Source organism: Cucurbitaria berberidis (assembly GCF_010015615.1).
Source record: "Cucurbitaria berberidis CBS 394.84 unplaced genomic scaffold K460scaffold_7, whole genome shotgun sequence".
NCBI classification, from domain to species: Eukaryota; Fungi; Ascomycota; class Dothideomycetes; order Pleosporales; family Cucurbitariaceae; genus Cucurbitaria; species Cucurbitaria berberidis.
Window position 1 is genome coordinate 969170 of NW_024468941.1, and position 17797 is coordinate 986966.

At 53.3% G+C, this 17797-nt stretch overlaps 9 protein-coding genes across 9 annotated transcripts; 6 read left to right on the top strand and 3 right to left on the bottom strand.

Annotated features, from left to right (window-relative positions):
- The first annotated feature begins 232 nt into the window (after positions 1-232).
- K460DRAFT_348892 (G-patch-domain-containing protein) lies at positions 233-1678 on the top strand. Its single transcript, XM_040931405.1, has 2 exons — positions 233-406; positions 458-1678. Exons 1-2 carry the CDS (start codon positions 296-298, stop codon positions 1274-1276), a joined length of 930 nt encoding a protein of 309 aa, XP_040783009.1. The 5' UTR covers positions 233-295; the 3' UTR covers positions 1277-1678.
- Positions 1679-1836: 158 nt separating this feature from the next.
- On the top strand, positions 1837-3987 carry K460DRAFT_296155 (uncharacterized protein; the record flags this gene model as incomplete). The annotated part of the gene is made up of 4 exons (XM_040929613.1): positions 1837-1992; positions 2034-2503; positions 2551-3831; positions 3882-3987. 4 exons carry the CDS (start codon positions 1837-1839, stop codon positions 3985-3987), a joined length of 2013 nt encoding a protein of 670 aa, XP_040783010.1.
- Positions 3773-4860, bottom strand: K460DRAFT_371639 (3-hydroxyanthranilate 3,4-dioxygenase). The gene is made up of 2 exons (XM_040934388.1): positions 4632-4860; positions 3773-4559 (listed from the first exon to the last, which is right to left on the bottom strand). The coding sequence occupies exons 1-2, from the start codon at positions 4772-4774 to the stop codon at positions 4055-4057; spliced, it is 648 nt and encodes a 215-aa protein (XP_040783011.1). The 5' UTR covers positions 4775-4860; the 3' UTR covers positions 3773-4054.
- Positions 4861-5055: 195 nt separating this feature from the next.
- Positions 5056-6087, top strand: K460DRAFT_437575 (Ctr copper transporter; the record flags this gene model as incomplete). The annotated part of the gene is made up of 4 exons (XM_040938419.1): positions 5056-5085; positions 5156-5322; positions 5519-5656; positions 5713-6087. The coding sequence occupies 4 exons, from the start codon at positions 5056-5058 to the stop codon at positions 5825-5827; spliced, it is 450 nt and encodes a 149-aa protein (XP_040783012.1). The 3' UTR covers positions 5828-6087.
- A 791-nt stretch (positions 6088-6878) lies between these two features.
- K460DRAFT_323112 (fumarate reductase) lies at positions 6879-9304 on the top strand. The gene is made up of 4 exons (XM_040930534.1): positions 6879-7154; positions 7214-7282; positions 7342-8043; positions 8093-9304. Exons 1-4 carry the CDS (start codon positions 7115-7117, stop codon positions 9199-9201), a joined length of 1920 nt encoding a protein of 639 aa, XP_040783013.1. The 5' UTR covers positions 6879-7114; the 3' UTR covers positions 9202-9304.
- Positions 9305-9627: 323 nt separating this feature from the next.
- K460DRAFT_371643 (uncharacterized protein) lies at positions 9628-12007 on the top strand. The gene is made up of 2 exons (XM_040934389.1): positions 9628-10056; positions 10115-12007. Exons 1-2 carry the CDS (start codon positions 9769-9771, stop codon positions 11906-11908), a joined length of 2082 nt encoding a protein of 693 aa, XP_040783014.1. The 5' UTR covers positions 9628-9768; the 3' UTR covers positions 11909-12007.
- A 257-nt stretch (positions 12008-12264) lies between these two features.
- On the bottom strand, positions 12265-15301 carry K460DRAFT_381245 (uncharacterized protein; the record flags this gene model as incomplete). Its single annotated transcript, XM_040935334.1, has 3 exons — positions 12265-12444; positions 12516-15145; positions 15211-15301. The coding sequence occupies 3 exons, from the start codon at positions 15299-15301 to the stop codon at positions 12265-12267; spliced, it is 2901 nt and encodes a 966-aa protein (XP_040783015.1).
- Positions 15302-15754: 453 nt separating this feature from the next.
- Positions 15755-16528, top strand: K460DRAFT_296012 (uncharacterized protein; the record flags this gene model as incomplete). Its single annotated transcript, XM_040929601.1, has 2 exons — positions 15755-15935; positions 15990-16528. The coding sequence occupies 2 exons, from the start codon at positions 15755-15757 to the stop codon at positions 16526-16528; spliced, it is 720 nt and encodes a 239-aa protein (XP_040783016.1).
- A 57-nt stretch (positions 16529-16585) lies between these two features.
- K460DRAFT_208773 (uncharacterized protein) lies at positions 16586-17670 on the bottom strand. The gene is made up of 3 exons (XM_040927249.1): positions 17395-17670; positions 17193-17318; positions 16586-17131 (listed from the first exon to the last, which is right to left on the bottom strand). Exons 1-3 carry the CDS (start codon positions 17497-17499, stop codon positions 16712-16714), a joined length of 651 nt encoding a protein of 216 aa, XP_040783017.1. The 5' UTR covers positions 17500-17670; the 3' UTR covers positions 16586-16711.
- Positions 17671-17797: the final 127 nt, after the last annotated feature.

A 17797-nucleotide genomic window follows, 5' to 3' on the forward strand; every position in this document is an offset into this window, starting at 1 on the left:
GGGGGCCCCTCTACGGCGTTGGTTAGGCCTATCATACAGTTACACAAAAATGTCTGTAGGAAAAGTTCCCATTGTGTCGACCGTCTGTTTTAAAGTGTTGCTGCTGCGTGATATCTGAGACTAGACGGAGATGTCGTTGAAAGAAGAGTCTGGGGAAGCAACCAGATCGCTGCCCTGACCGCGCCAAGTTGCGCGCTATGTGGGTCGCTGCAGATGGACATTTTGGAGGCTGCGACTCGCGATTGCGACTGCGATTGCGCAACTTTTTAGCCACCACCAAACTCGCCCAGTCGACATGGCGCAATCAGACGAGGAAGATGATTATATGAACATGGTGTTTGAGGATGCGCCAAAGGGTCCAAAGCACGAAACCTCACTCCAGCGCGCCGCGCGCAAGCGCAAAGAGGTATGTCACTGAACGGGTGCGAAGGCGCTTTGAGCTGACAATTGACTACAGGGCGAGGCTAGAGCGCGACAAAAGACCAAAGCAGAACGTGAAGCAGACGAAGAAGCAGCCCGAGAAGCATCGCTAGCTACTGCCCTGCCCGAGTCTAATAAAGGATTCAAGATGATGGCCAAGTTTGGATTCAAGCAGGGCGATACCCTAGGCCAGTCGAACGATGCACGCAAAGAGCCCATCCGAGTTAACGTGAAGGACGACAGAGGAGGCATCGGCCTGGAGTCTGAAAAGAAGCGCAAGTTTAGGGAGCAGTGGGAAGAGGCGGAACGACTAGCGAAGCGCTCCAAGGAGGAAGAAGGTGACTACCTTGAGATACGACGACAAGAGCAGAAGGAGAAGAAGGCAGAGCGAGACCTGGATTCTGCACAGAGAACAGCCGAACGACTGTCTGAGAAGGAAGCGGAAGAGAAGGACAGCCTGGAGTCTGGCGAAAAGCCATTGAAGAATATCAACGTGCTGTGGCGTAGTCGAGCACGAAGGAGAGTCGAGATCAAGCGCGACAAGCAACAGCGTCGCGAGCTGAATGACAGCATTGCATCGCGGCTGCCCACCTTGGCCGATGCAGATGATGGTGACGACGACTCCAAGGTAGCGCAAGGCCGTGATCTGGCACCATTCTATACCACCCTTGAGAACGACCTTGATGATGAAGATCCAGAATTGGCAGAGTTTGAAGCGCTTCCAGTCGCGGAGCGACTTTTGAAGCTGCTCACTTTCCTACGAGATGCGCATCAATACTGCTTGTATTGCGGGTATCAGTACCCTGACGCCGAGATGGAAGGTTGCCCAGGGTTGACCGAAGAGGATCACGATTGAGGATCATCACTGTGATATTCCACTTACCTTAACTGAGGTTGCAAATTGTTACCAATCTACCCTGAGACATGATCGTTTTCGAACGCCAGCAGTTGCCAGAGGTATATCTCCAATATCCCACGCGTCTGCTACAAAGAGTTGAATGGGGCGTGACTGGTCATGCTGCAAAAGTATGCCTGCCTACTCTCATATAGCTTTGTAACTGCTGAACTCGCGGCATTCAGGCTCTATAACTACATATGTAGGACTTTGAGCGTGCGGAATATCGCAGTAGAAGAAGTCAGGCGTGGAGGAGAAGGCGTAGTTGTCCTGTCCAGGTCAATTCTTAGATAAGGCTGGGCAATGAATAACCAAATGCTATATCACTAGTACCCTGAACAAGAGAACAATAATCCATTTCCCAGTTGAACCTGTTGCTACTTATTTCGGATCGTTTGGTGAATAGACCTTGAAGCTTTGACCATTGCACGAAGTCCCGTGCTCACGCGCTTGTCGCGCCTTGCACCTCGGACTTCCTAATCTAATCAGGAGACTCCACGAACACTTCGAGCAGCAGCAAGATGGAACATCAACGGTGCTACATCTACGAGTTGCCGAAGACAGAAGAGCGATCGCCGAAACGCCAACGTACAAATAGATACAATGCTCAAGCCCAACTGCCGGAACGCTTGCAGACCTATCGAGAGCTATGGGCGCAACAAGAGGAACGTATACAGGTGAGGTTCGCATTATTGATTCCGCGGAACATACTTAACAGGAACAGGATACGCTTGAGAAGGCGGATAGTGCTGTGCAGGGAAAGATTGTGAATTTCATCTCAGCGTCGTCTTCGATGCCAGATGAACGGAAATCTGTAATACCGACCGGGCTCATCGTCGCAGGACCTAGCATTGCGTCTCATGGACCGTTCTTTGAGCGACTCGGTCGAAGTATTAAGGAGGACGCAGGTAGCGCCTATGTTGTGCTGACCTCTGGCGAATGCCCTAACCTGAAGACGCTACTCAAGAACCTGATCAAGAAGGCAACTTCCCGAGTGGATGATGATGACGAAGATGACCTGGACCGACCGGCCACTTCGTCGAAACATGGGCCGAAGCTACTCAATTATGATCTTGGCCACATTCAAGAGTGGAACAAGAGAAATCGTGTTTCGAGCATCGTCGTCGCCCTACAAGATAGTGAAGCTTTCGACGCCGGGTTACTTGTTGATATGATCGACCTCTTCCAGTAAGCTTCCGTTGTTTCTAGACCACAACATGCGTTAATGTCTACAGTTCATGGCTCGACCGCCTTCCTTTCGTTCTTCTTTTCGGCATCGCCACTTCGGCAGAGAGCTTCGAGGATCGTCTATCAGGGAATTCGCTTCGCTATCTTGAGGGCGAGAAATTTGATGTCACGCAATCCGACGACATCATCGAGAAGCTTTTCAGTGCAACAGTTGCCAGCACACATGTTCGCCTCCGCATCGGACCCAACATCAGCCGTCGTATGCTAGACCGTCAGAAAGACCACGTACAAAACACGCAGGACTTCTGTGACGGGCTCAAGTACGCTTACATGTCGCATTTCTACGCTAGCTACCCAAGTCTCTTTCTCAAGGAGGACATCGCCTTCAAGGACTTGTCTCCGGATGCTTTCGAAGCTGTACGTAACCTTCCCTCGTTTCGACAATGGGTAGAAAAGAAGCTAGAGCAGGGTCAAGCGCAAGAGGTACGAAGTCTACTCAACTCCAATGAGTACATGTTCGAACAAGTCATGTTGCACATTAAGTCCAGCCAGCAAGCCCTATCCACCCTCAGTCACGCTGCGCAAGTTCTCTCCAACACACGGGAAGCGCTCCAGATGTCTCCCAAAGTCCGGCTTTCTTCTATATGGACTCGTGCAGCGTCTGGGGAGTTGAGCAACTCGCCCCTTCTCCGCGAGACGATGCTGTGCATCAAGAAGATTCCGTCCGACAAATTAGTACTGTTGCTAGCGGCTATGCAACAGCTCGAAGGAGACTACTTTTCCATGGACATCAGTCTTCTACAGAAAGAGATCGATAAGCTACTACAAACGAACGATACCAATGCGCCTCTGCGGACGCAGCATGATGTCCGCAATGACAACCTCCGCACAACGGTTGTTGCGCAAAAGGTGCTTCTCAGCAAGCATAAAGCAGCACTATCAGAACAAGACAAGGCATACTCAGACCTGGTCGGGCGCTTCTATGACAAGCTTGAAGCGTATTTCGATTCAGCGTTCATTGACCCGCGGACACTATTCCTCTCAGAGGTCCTCGTGTACGATCTCAAATCGCCACATACGGAGGTCTTCCAACCGAAACCACGCTTCGCCATCGAGCGCGCGCTCGCGTCTCCCCATGATTATCTGGGTTGTGACTGCTGTACCGGAGTTGATGGTAACGAGGCTGCGTTGTCTGCCACTCAGCCTGCGACTGCTATTGTGTACCAGATGTACCTTGAGTCGGGGACCTTGATCAATGTAAGCGACTTGTGGTCCGCTTTCAATGCGATTGCTGGAGATGGAGACGAGGAGAATGAGTCGAAGACAATGTAAGTGCCCCCAGATCATTCGTCTATTTACAACTTGCTGACTGCCATAGGGCGATTTTCCAGCGGGCATTGGCCGAGCTCAAGTACCTAGGTCTCGTCAAACCCAGCAGGAAGAAGACCGACCACATAACGAAAATCATGTGGAAGGGTCTCTGATCGCTTGTCGTTTCACCAATCTTATATTACACACAGCTTCACAGCTCCTAGCCCGTTGTCTTCCTCATCACGCCTTTGGCTGTGGCGCGGTGTCGCATAATGTCCCGCAATTTCTACACTTCCTCGCCTCCTTGTCTGCCTTGAAACTGTTCACAGCATCTTTGATCTGAGTGCCCAGATCAGTACAGTGAAAAGCGGCCTCGTGCACCTTCTCCCTACAGTTCTGACAATACCACCTTAACCGATCCATGCTCCCCGCCGGTCGTTTCTGCTCCAGCACGACACCCACCGTATTCTTGAATCTTACTGGGTTATGCGGTGTATTCGGAGGTAGTAAGAACATGTCCCCCTCGTGGATGTGGATGTCGCGGAACTGCTGGTCGGCGGGTTGGGACGGGTCGACGATTTTCAGGAGCATGGAGCCCTTGTGTTGGTAGAACCATTCTGCGGTTTCGTTGATGTGGTAGTCTGTTCGCTCGTTGGGGCCGCCGACTATCATCACTGTCACATCGTCGTTGTACACGCAGTAGTTGTTTATTGGGGGTTGGAGCATGTGCGAGTTTTCTGAAACCCTAGGACATGTGTTAGTAGTTTCTTGGGGTTACATGTACTGGATGCTGAATCATACACCTCAATGTACTTACCATTTTGGTATATTCAATGGCGGCCCGATCGATCTACGCGATGCTGTGTGTGACAAGTGGCGTTGTGAGAGCGCTCCGGAGGTCCGCAAGAGTAGTTGTGGTGAGCTGTGCAGGAGCCTGACGGCTGGTCGCAAGGATTGCATTATAGATGTCATGATGTGAAGCGCATAGCCGAAGAGTCACAACTCTTGTAAGCTATTTGTCGTCGTCGATGTAGTCATCGGAGTCCCGACAACATGTGGGGAGCTCTCGCCCCGCGACGACGCGGCCGGCCCGTGCAGATCCATGGTGCGACGCGTGACAGCATCCCGCCTCGAGACAGCTCCACGTCTACCTTCACTTTGACAGAGTATATACACAACAGCTCACGATGGATCACTCCCACATGGATCACGGCGGCATGGACCACGGTGGCCACGGCGGCATGGATCAAGGTCCCAAGTGCAACATGAACGTACGTTCCCCTTCCATCTCACAGCCCACAATTGCAGTAGTCTCTAGGGCATTGCTAACGCAGACGATAGATGCTCTTCACATGGGATACGACGGATCTCTGCATCGTCTTCCGCGGCTGGCACATCAGCGGCGCCGGCTCGCTCGTCTTCTCCCTCCTCGCGATTGTACTGCTTACGGCAGGCTACGAGGCGGTCCGCGAGATTTCGAGACGGTATGAGGATTCTACGAGGAAGCTGTCCGAGGGACGGAGGGATGGAGATGATGTGAGAGGTGAGTCGAAGAATCTCGTACTTGCAGCCGGAAATAGGGAGAAGCACCTAGGTATCCCATTCTGAAGGGCCTCGAGACGCAGTGATGGCGCCTCATGGGTGCTATATACTAAAAGGGGATTTGTTCTACGCGTCTCCGCATTGAGAACCATCGCTGAGTAGCGCGTGCGAAGACACATCGAATGAATCGAGCTCATTACTTGGCCCAGGGAGAAACGGTGGGCGGAATGAAGAGCAGCAGACGAAGATTATCAAGGCGATACTGTATGCTGTGCAGGTCTTCTATTCCTTCTTCATCATGTAAGTTCCCTTGCAAGGCATTTATGATATGACAGGCGTGAAACTGATGCATATAGGCTACTCTTCATGACCTACAATGGCTGGGTCATGCTCGCAGTCGCAGTAGGCGCGTTTGTCGGCTATTTGCTGTTCAGCGGTGCTTCCTCGACGAAGACGGTTGCTTGCCACTGAAGACAGCGCGTCAAGCGAGACTATACGTGGTCCAGGTATTTTGTAAGGATGCGATGTGTGAGGTTTGGGAGTAGCAAATGTCACGTCCTGGATTACTATCTCCTGCAATACCCGGGACTTGGAAATAGTGGGATCGACTGCTCTAGGTTGGCTGCTAGTACCCACACCCCGCGAAATAGCTAGCTAAATGTATCATAATCAATATGGAGATTGTTGTGATTCATCAGTACATGCTGCAGAACTCTGATCTTAATGGCATCTAGGTAACCTGTGTGTTTACTGATGGGTAAGTTGCATAAACAGGCAGCCCCACGCGTCCCAGCACCTCTTCGGCTCTTCTTAGTGTGTCACGATTAATCTGCTCTTGAGCACGAACGAAGGCCTCGACAGCTATGACGTCGCGTTAGATGCTACCGAGCAGACGCTTGAGCGCGTCGGCGCGAATTGCCCCGAACAGCCTCAAATTTCTTTAGCAGACCATATGCATCAGTACAAGGGTTGTTCTCTCGAAATCAGAGCATAGTTCGATTGTTGACAGAGACTGATAGCCCGAATCTCCGTATTAGCATCGTTGGTCACGACTCGACTCAGCTGCCAACGAGGCAATGTTGCCCGCATATTGTTTTGCGCTCGTGCCAGGCAGTCTGAGCAAACACCGATCGGCTTTTGAACCCGAAGCGGGCGACATTGCCAAAAGTGGTAGCGTGGAGAGATCTATGCAAACGAACAGCAAGCAATAGTGCAGGAACCAAAGCAGAAATCAGCGTGTGTGTGTAGGAGGACTCCGCGTGGCTGGGGCAGTCTATAGAGTCGCGTCTACACCACATCTTCACATGCCAAAGGCGGATTGCGCATGGCCTCTAGTACGCGTGACTTGCCCCAGGTTTCGCTCGGCGCCACGTCCGCGGTCAGAAGTCAGCATTCCGCCCACTGGTCCGCAGATTGCCTGTCATGTGTGCAGGATCCAAGCTGCGCAATCTTCACATGCGACAGCTAGCCTCCTGGTCGATTATAAGACGGCCGATGCGTCACGGGCTTGATGGGGACAGAAACGCCGTGGTGGACAAACAGCTGGCAGCTGATTTGCTGTGGGCTGGACTCGCACTAACGCCCTTCACTGGCTTGAGCCGAGGCTGTGGGGAATCGTTCGACTAGTAGTGTGAAGCCGAGCGGAGTGCATCGATCCGTCATACAAAGACCCCGGATTGCTGCTCTCCTTCTCCCGCATCTGCGCCCTCACTAGACTCTTCCTGTCCTTCATTCTCCCTCGCATTTGCATCTGTCACCATGTCGCAACCACAGCGCATCATTGTCGTTGGCGCTGGCTGTAAGCATTTGCCTCACATTGTGCACCATCGTCATGCGGACAGCTAACATACTCGACAGTATCCGGCTTGAGCGCTGCTCACACCATCTATCTTGCTGGTGGCAATGTCGTTCTCCTAGACAAAAACAGTGAGTCTTCGAACAACTTGGTCGAAATGTGCAGAGGCTTACATCATGCGCGCGCGCAGACTTCATGGGAGGCAACTCCACCAAGGCCACCTCTGGAATCAACGGCGCCCTCACACGGACCCAAGTAGACCACGGCATTCCCGACAGCGTCAAGCAATTCTACGATGACACACTCAAATCCGCCCGAGACAAGGCGCGGCCGGATCTGATCAAGGTCCTCACCTACAAGTCCGCTGCTGCCGTCGAGTGGTTGATGGATGTCTTCAACCTCGACTTGACGCTTGTTTCGCGGTTAGGTGGTCATTCCCAGCCCCGAACGCACCGTGGCCACGATGCCAAGTTCCCCGGTATGGCCATCACATACGCGCTGATGCAGCGATTTGAGGAGTTGGCCGAGCAGGAGCCAGAACGCGTCCAGCTTGTCAAGAAGGCAAAGGTCACAAAGGTCAACACGGAGGCCAACCGTGTTACCGGAGTTACATACCTCTTCAACGGCGAGGAGACGACAGTGGACGGCCCAGTCATTCTTGCGACTGGTGGCTATGCTGCCGACTTTACAGAGGACTCGCTGCTGAAGAAATGGAGGCCAGACACTTTCGATCTGTCAACCACCAACGGTGCTCACGCTACCGGTGACGGTCACAAGATGCTGATGAAGATTGGCGCTCAGGGGATTGACATGGACAAGGTCCAGGTACACCCTACTGGCCTGGTAGATCCCAAGGACCCTACGGCGAAGACCAAGTTCTTGGCTGCCGAAGGTGCGTAGATTCATACTGAGTACGAGTTCCATCAGCTAACACTCCGTAGCTCTCCGTGGCGAGGGCGGTATCCTCCTCAACAACAAGGGCAAGCGCTTCTGCGATGATCTCGGCCACCGCGACTACGTTTCCGGCATGATGTGGGGCGAGAAGGAAAAGGGCAACTGGCCTATTCGTCTTGTCCTCAACTCAAAGGCCTCCAACGTCCTCGACTTCCACACGAGGCATTACTCTGGCCGCGGTCTGATGAAGAAGATGACTGGCAAAGAGCTCGCCAAGGAGATTGGCGTCAGCGACAAGGAGCTCCAGGAGGAGTTCAAGAGCTACAATGCCATCGCCAAGGGCGAAAAGAAGGACACCTGGAACAAGAAGTACTTCCACAACTTGCCCTTTGACATTGACGACACTTTTCACGTGGCGCATATGGAGCCTGTGCTCCACTTCACCATGGGTGGTATTGAGATCAACGACCAGGCACAGTGTTTGAACGCAGACGGCAAGCCATTCGACGGCCTGTACGTCTGTGGTGAGCTTGCTGGTGGTGTCCATGGTGCCAATCGCCTCGGTGGTTCATCACTACTTGGCTGCGTTGTGTACGGCCGTGTCGCAGGAGAGTCAGCGTCCAAGTACCTCTTCCAACAAGCGCTGAACTCAGCTGGTGGCTCAGCTGTCTCCCGTCTCGGCCAAATCTCTCTACACATCGACCCATCAACGCCCGGTAAGATCTCGGTCGAGTGGGGTAACGGGGCCAGCGGTAGTGCTCCTGGTGGCGGTCAAGGACAAGACAAGGTCCAACAACAGAAACAAGAATCAGCGGGCCCGGTTTTGAAGGGCGACGCCGACTCAGAAGATCCCGGCAAGGTCTCGAAACCCAACGAGCCCAAGAAGTTCAACATCCCAGAGAAGGAGTTCTCCCTTGAGGAGATTGCGAAGCACAACAAGAAGGACGACCTATGGATCGCTGTAAAGGGTATCGTCATGGACGTTACCAACTGGACAGACGAGCACCCTGGTGGTCCTCAGGCCCTCTTCAGCCACATGGGCAAGGACGCATCGGAGGAGTTTGAGATGCTACATGATGATGAGGTTATTCCCAAGTATGCGCCTGAGATTGTCATTGGAAGGGTCAAGGGGCAGGAGGTGACGCTGGAGTATTGAGAGGATTCGATGTTTGGATTGTACTTCTAGCCTGTTATTGGAATATATACTACTTACATGCCTTCAACCACTGTACTTTGACTTGTGGAACTTATGTGTTTCGCCTTCGGCGGGAAGAGACGTAGAGACGCGTGGGCGTATGTCTCGATGGCTGAACTAGTTTTCTGGTTGGTACTTGAGACGCGTACGACAGCGCACAAGTGCAACGATCCAAACGCTATGTCAATACTCAGTAGAGCTAGATGATGCATCTGAATTTATAGAAAAAGCAAGTTCGACTTATGGTCATGACGCAAAAACACAATGATGTGGGCGCACGTGCTTGGACGTGCTTGTCAAAGAAGTGCCCCTGCAGCCTCGCCCCTCATGTGGTTGACGCAGATTGATGGGCGACCTCGGACCCTGGTCGCACCTTCCCCGGACCACCGACACCATCCCATCCCATCCCAGGCACCCCTTTGGACACTACCCAACCGCACGTCTCTTCCACAACACGACCCGTCGATTCAAACGCAGCATCAGGTCAGAAATGCTGCACCAGCTCCATTCCCCATCTTCTAGTAGACGATGACTACGTACGACGAGTATGGCATTCCCGTTGGCGCATACTCGGAGGAGCCAGAGAGCTTGACCGTGCAAGCTTGGAGAGTCGCGAGAGCTTTCTTTCTGTATAGAATAAGACCGGCAGTTCAGGAGAAGCACAGTGTGCTCAATCGAAGGGAATGGCGCGTTAGACGTCTGTTCACGCTTGTAAAGGTTCTGGTGGTGATTTGGTGGGTGGTGCTGTACTGGGGCGAGAGGGGCGCATTCAATGGCGCGGTGGAGAGCTGCAGTTGGGATAAGTGGGAGAATTGGGTATGCTAGATACCGCATTTCAAACATTTGGAGCAGGGAGTGCTGACTGCATGTCTAGGAAGACGGCGCAAACCCTCACAGACTCATATTCGTTGCCGACCCGCAGCTCATCGACCCGCATACCTACCCCGGCCGGCCGTGGCCGCTCAATCCATTGACGTACAAATACACCGACCTCTACTTGCGCCGCGCATATTCTCGTTTTCAGACCGTCCTCTACCCCGATACTATCTTCTTCCTCGGTGATTTGTTTGACGGTGGGCGCGAATGGTCCACGCGAACGACTACTTCTCCTGAGAAACGATACCGCCACTATGGCGACGACTTTTGGCTACACGAGTATAGCCGTTTTGGCGACATATTTTTCAAACATTGGGGCGATGGGGGAATGAAGCCGAGACCGGGACAACCTGGACGGAAGATTATAAGTAGTTTGCCTGGGAACCATGACCTTGGTTTCGCAAGAGGTGTCCAGGTTGGTGTACGGGATAGATTCAATGCCTACTTTGGGGACGGAAACAGAATGGACGTCATCGCAAACCATACCTTCGTCTCCATCGACAGCCTCTCTTTGAGCGCGCTGGGTCAAGACTCCCCGCAACAAGTCCAGGACATATGGCGCCACACAACGGACTTTCTCGAGAATGCAAAAGAGCAGAAGAAGCGACTCATACGGCGCGAACTGCGTGTCCAACAGGGTTTGCGACCCTACCCGGGGTTCCCACACCATGATATCAAATCTGAAGACCTGGCAGCTGCAAAGCTTCCTCACGCTCATAATGAGGTCACAAACTTTCCCACTATCTTACTCACCCATGTCCCGCTCTACCGCACCCCAGGCACACCTTGCGGCCCCCTCCGTGAACACTGGCCGCCAACACCACCCCCAGCGGGCCAACCCCCCCTCGAGCATGACGACCGCAATGCCATTGCCGTGCGCGGCGGGTACCAATACCAAAACGTGCTCAACCGCGAGATCACCGCCGACATTGCCGAGAAAGTTGGAGACATCCGATACGCGTTTAGCGGTGACGATCATGATTATTGTGAGGTGCTGCATAGGGGGTATGCAAGTGGGGGAGGGGGGATCCGGGAGATTACTGTAAAGTCCATATCGTGGGCAATGGGCGTCCGGCTTCCCGGTGTGGTGCTAGTCAGCATGTGGAATCCTGTCGATGCGCATGGCAATTCGCTATCGGGCGATGCGAGCAAGACCATACAGACACATCTCTGTCTATTGCCAGATCAGATTGGGACGTTCTTGACGTACGGGATGCTTTTCGGGCTCACCTTTGCTCTACTACTCATCCGCGCAAACCTCGTCACGTTCGGCTTCATCTCCACCACGCTTCCTACCACCGAGGCCCCTCTGCTCCCCACTTCCAACCCCTCAACTTCATCCGCCGAGCATGAAAAAGCCGCTCTTGCCTCCAACCCTTCGGCTGAAACTCCCTTTAGCGACCCAGCGCACTCCTCCAATTCCAGCACTTCCTCTGAACGAGGAGGCACCCTACAAGTCCGTTCCGCTCAAGCACGGACTCGCAGCATCTCTCCTGCATCCTACGCCCTCGTCCCTTCTACTTCTCAGCCACCACCATCGGCAGCATCATCCAAATACACATACCCCCTCGTCCAGCACGCAGGCTACTACGGCTCGTCTGAAGATCAAGCCAGCTACAACAACGAGAAAGTCAAAGTCTACGGACACAGCAACGTCGTTAGTACGAGAGTGGCCAAGCCGAAGAAGAAACGCAGGGGCTGGAACTTGATGTTTTATGAGCTGAGGAGCAGTCTGGCTAGAGTATGTGTGTGCGGACTCGTATGGTATTTCTGGTTGATTTGGCGGGGGTAGCTGCAACATGGTAGTTGGCAGTATTACATTATCATTAGCTTGCATGATGGTGTCAAGTAGAATATGAATATCAATATCAATATTAACAAACATTCAAACTACATATCCTAGTAGCGTTGGTGACTGGTTCACATCAATCGCTCTGTCGAGGTAGTATCATGCTGACTCGAATGGGCCATCGTCATCACCTGATGGAACCGTGCAATGACTTGATACGTTTGAACAAATAAAGTCACTTTACTTCATTCTTGGAAGCCTAGTAGTCTATTTTTACACAATACATACGCCCTCACTCAAACAGAACGAAGTCCAGCCGTAGATAACTTGACTTGAAGCTTCATGTCCTAGTACAAATCCTAGAGCTTGATGCTTTCAATCCACTTCCTCGCCTCCTCGACACCCTCATCAATCTTGTCAGCGTTTGTACCCTGTCCAATCGCAGTCGGCGCACCAGGCTTGCCTCCTGCTTTGCCACCGATAATAGGAGTCACGGCAGAAGCCCATTTGGGTCCGTCGGCGCCGGCGTTCTTGAATGGCTAGTTTTTCAAAATCAGTACTTGCTCCACGACTGCAAAGATTGGGTGTTGGGTGTTGGGGGTGGACTTACCTCGCTGACATAACATCCATGAACCACTTTGCCTTCTTCCGGCGAAGCAGAGAATAGATACAGCGACCGATCCTTAAGCGCGCTCTTCGGCCCGCTGACTGTCTTGATCGCCTCGCTGATGGCCTTGTTGACGTTGCTCGACCAGTCGAGTTTCTGCACCATGAATTTCTTGCTGTCGTCTTGGAAGTATTTTGTGACTTCGTCGAGGACGCGCTTGTTATCTGCTTTGGCGGCGGCCTTTTGCTCGTCGAGGATACCTTTTTGGATCTTCGCGAACTGCTCCCTCAACTTGCTCTTCGACAGCGCCGAGATGGTTAGGTTGTTAAGCTCCACTTGTATCTTCTTCGACTCTGCTTCTTTTTGTGCACCAAAAGGCAGTTTGTTTACTCTGTCGAGGTTTTCGGCAAAGTCGGCGGCGACACGTTGAACATCGTATGCTTCCTGGCCTGTCACAGCGACGATGCGGCGAATACCTTTGGCGATACCAGACTCTTCAAGAATGACGAGCTCTTTGATTTCGCTGGTTTTGAGGACGTGTGTGCCGCCACAGAACTCAACCGAGACGTTCTGCCACTTCTCGTTGCTGGGGTCTGCCAACAGATCTTCGACAGGTACACCGACAGAGACAACGCGTACAGGATCAGGATATGTCTCGCCGAAGACGGCGCGCACGCCCCTGATTCCTTTCGCAGTTGCAAGCGACACTTCCTTGGCATATACCTTGGAGTCGTCCTTGATATACTTGGAGGAGATTTTCTCGACCTTGTCAAGTTCGGCGTCCGAAAGACCAGCCTTGTGTGAGAAGTCGAAACGCAGTTTCTCTGGGGCGACGAGCGAACCCTTCTGGTCGACTTCGTTGCCGAGAACTTCGCGGAGGGCGTAGTTGAGGACGTGTGTGCCGGTGTGGTTGTTGCGGATTGGATGTCTCCGGAGCTCATCGAATTCTGCAATGACCTCACTGCCAACCTTCAACTCGCCGTACTTGATGTAGCCGGTGTGTAGAACGTAGCCAGCATAAACCTGGACGTTTTCGATGCTGATTTCAGCCTCGCCATCGACCAAAAGTCTTCCAGTGTCGTACTCTTGGCCACCTTGCTCGGCATAGAAGTTGGTCTTGTCAAGTAGCACCCCAAATTGCTCGCCTTCTGGTACCTCCTTTGTGCTCTTTAGGAAGTTCTTATTGTGATAGATGGCCTTGATCACGGCTGTGATATTCTCGCGACCAAACTTGGCAGAGTCGTCGGTCTTGGGGACATCGCTCATGTTGTCCAGCGCGCCGAGGTCGTGCACATCGAACTTGACGACCACACCGGTAGCTTTTTTGTCGCCCTTGCTAGCCTCACGAGCACGCTCTCGGGCCTCCTCGACCTCTTTATCGTTGATATTGAGACCTCGCTCTTCAGCCATGAGTTTCGTAAGGTCAACGGGGAAACCATAAGTGTCGTATAACCGCCAAACGTCGCCTCCGGGCAGATCATTCGACCCCTTTGTCTTCGCCTTCTGTGCATACTTCTCGAATATGACCTCGCCACGATCTAGCGACTTGGCGAAGGCCTTCTCTTCCTCGTCGAGGATCTCAATGATGTCTTGCTGCTTCTTTTTGATCTCCGGGAACATATCACCCATTTGCTCGACGAGCGTAGGGATGATCTTTGAGAAGAAGTCGCCAATCTCCGTCTCGAAGTACTTGCGCGCATAACGGGCGCCTCTTCGCAGCACGCGACGTACGACGTAGCCTCGACCGACGTTGTTGGGTACACCGCCATCGGCAATGGCGAAGCTCATCATTCGGGCGTGATCCGCGACGACTCGGTATGCGGTATCGATACCGTCTGGGTCGTCCTTGCCGAACTTGCCCCTGTATTCCCGTGCGCCTGTAATCTCTTGTATCCTCTTGAACAGTGGGGTGAAGACATCGGTGTCATAGTTGGATTTCTTCTTCTGCAATAAACAGACTAGTCGCTCGAAACCCATGCCCGTGTCGATGTGCTTGTTCGGTAGTGGCCGCAGCGACCTGTCAGGCTCACGGTTGTACTGTATGAAGACGTTGTTCCAAATCTCAATGACCTCTGGGTCGTCCTGGTTCACCAAGTCGGCAGCGTTTCTGTACTTTCCACCCTCCGGTTCCCTCAGATCGTAGTGGACTTCTGAGCAAGGCCCACACGGTCCTTGGTCGCCCATTTCCCAGAAGTTGTCCTTCATGTCGCCGGGCAAGATATGGTCCTCGGGCACGCCCACGCTCTTCCACAGGTCCTTGGCCTCTAGATCCGGCTCGAGGCCATCCGCGCCCTCGAAGTACGTGACGTACAGTCTCTGGGGGTCAATGCCATAGACCTTGGTGAGGAGCTCCCAGGTGAAGCCTATGGCCTCCTTCTTGAAGTAGTCGCCAAAACTCCAATTGCCCAGCATCTCAAAGAAGGTGTGGTGGTAGCTGTCCTTGCCCACATCGTCGAGATCGTTGTGCTTTCCACCCGCGCGAATGCACTTTTGGGAGTTGGTGGCGCGCTTGAGGGTCGCAAAGTCGGAGGAGGGGTCGACGGTGCCGAGAAAGATGGACTTGTACTGGTTCATGCCCGCATTGGTGAAGAGGAGGGTGGGATCGGAGAGGGGGACGACAGAGGAGGAGGGGACTGCGCATACTGTCAATTGACATTTTCAAGCATTCTGACTGCGCCAGCAGCCATTGAAGACGTACCGAATGAATGGCCGCGCTCCTTGAAGTAGTCCAGGAAGGTCTGGCGCACGCGGACGGCGCCCCATTCGTGCTGCTCTTCGAGGACCGACATGTTTGCGGCCTGCGCGTTGCGGTAGAGGGGTATAGAAAGCGCTCGTGAGCAGGTGAAGGGTCGTGTGTAGAGAGGGCGGAGAGGGCGGCAGGGGGAGTATTGTGCCTTGAAGTGGCTGCAGGTGGAAGTCTTGAGTAGTCGGCCTCTACACGACGGGTGACTCAGAGGGGCAGCTATGGATCGGTGGAGTAGCAACATTCATGAGAGTGCGGGCTTGGGATGGCGGGGCGCGGCTTTCTGCCCTTCGGAGGACCGACGGTACCGTACCCTTCCAGAAGCTTCACGTACTTGCGCCTTGCCCGATGTATAACTACTAACCTTCAACCACAATGTCTCGTCGCATCGACACACGACCGCCACCACTCGCCAAAGAAAGCAGCGCGTGAAGAGAACAGCGCAGAATCAAAAACTCAACCTAAAAGACTGAAACGAACGCGAGCAAAGCTGTCATGGATGGCGGAGGTCGTAGCTCCCGGTAGCCCAGCCCACCCGCAAGCGCAACAGCAACCACAACAAGCACAAGCACAAGCACAAGCACCGCTGCAGAGTGCGCCTCATGGCAAGAAACGGCCTGCCGAGAACTCGCTGGAGCACGAGCACCGGCTGAGCAAGCGATTCGACCTGTTGAACCTGCGTAAGCAACCGTCGTCGACGATTGCTGCAGAGTACACAACTGACGCTCCTCCAGTCGACGACAACGGCACTCGCCTCTACATTGGCGTGCCCGGCTCTTCAAGCTCCAGTGCGCTTCAATCGCCTGCTGCCAAAGCTGTACAACCACCACAACCCACAATATCACACAACAAGCGCTCCCACAGACCGCGCCCTCCGCCCGACGAAGATGTCATGCAAGTCGAAGACACGCCGCATAGAGTCTACATCGCCGACCTGAACGCCGAACTCTCCGACATCGAGTCGGACGAAGACACGCCCATCTTCCTGTCCGACATCGAGAAACACCTCTCCAAGATACCGCGCCACATACTCCTTGGGCCCGAGCCAAAGACGCCCGAAGACAGCCAGCTCGTGCTGTACAATGTGCCTACGAGTCTGAGCGTGCCGGAAGAACACGATAATGTGAGGAAGGCCATCGTGGAGGCACGCCGGAGGATCAGAGAGAAGCAGGCGAACCCAGTCACTGAGCCAGATGGAGTGCATGGAGCTACTACTGGCATGCTGGATATACCACCAGCAGAAGATGACGACGATGCAATGGACATTGACTGATTGATTAATTGGAAGGATCCCATGAGGACATGGGTATCGGTATGCAGATTACTATATTCTAATGATATTACAAGGCATGATCCAGTCACGCAATGCGTCGCTAAATGCACTTTCAACAAATCAAACAAAAATAAACATAATAGTCGACTCATCTCATATATTCTTCTCCACCACCCCCTCCCCTCACCGTCTAAATCTCTCTACCAAGCCTAGAATCTTTGCCTTGGCGGCCTGCGGTCTCGGCGGCAGCTGCTGCGTCTGTTGTCCCTGTTCCACATCCGCCGTACTCGATCCTCCCACCACGCCGCTCTGTTGAGGCCCTCCTTGTGGTCCACCACCGTATTGCGGCATCTCCATGGCCCCAGCACCACCTGCCTGATTCGGATGGGCTTTTGTCGCACCTGGAGGGGGGAAATACTGCGGCGGCGCATCGTTGTTCTGGTAAAGCGGAGGCGGCTCAGCCCACGCGCCGTCTTGCCGCTGCTGGTAGGGTGCATTCGGGTGATACGGCTGTTGTTGTTGCTGTGTTTGGTAGAAAGTGAAGTGGTTCTGCGGGACGCCGCCTTGGCCGTAGCGCCTACGGTCCGAGCCGGATACTAGAAACTATCGTTCCGTGTTAGCTGGACTCGTGATTTACTGGTGTGGATGTGGGCTGGAGGCTTACACGATGATACGCAAGCAGCGGTAGGCCCTTTCTCATGCGGTTCTTTGCGTGGATGTAGCCGCCGATGAAGTACATGAATAGCAGGAATATGACGGCCAGGAAGATCCATTTGATTATTAAACCTTTCTGCAGCATATTGTTAGTTTCCGACTACTCATAGCTGCCAACGTAGGGATAAGGCTGTGGGGAGGGGTAACGAGACCCGGTTGCGAATAGAACTTACATCAGTATACCAGAACCCGTCTTCGCCGTAGCATCTCAGCTGCCCACTGTCGTACTGGACGCAATATCTCTTTGCTAGAACCATGGTTGAAATGTGTTTATATGCAGCGTTCCGAGTGATTCAATTATCAGACGAAGGGTATATGAATGCGAGACGTGCGGGAATGTCGAAGAGGCGATCAGAGGGGTAGGAGTTGATCCGAGAGCCAGACAGGGAGACGAAGCTCTCAAGGTGCGGGCAGTCCAGGAGTAGGGGTACACTGCGGCGCAGTGGCTGTGCCACCTTCTATCGTTCGGCGATGTCGAACCCGAATCTGACGTCTGTCGCAGGCCGTACGGGTTTCCAACACTCTCCGTTTCGGCTGTGTCGTGGTGGGTGCGTT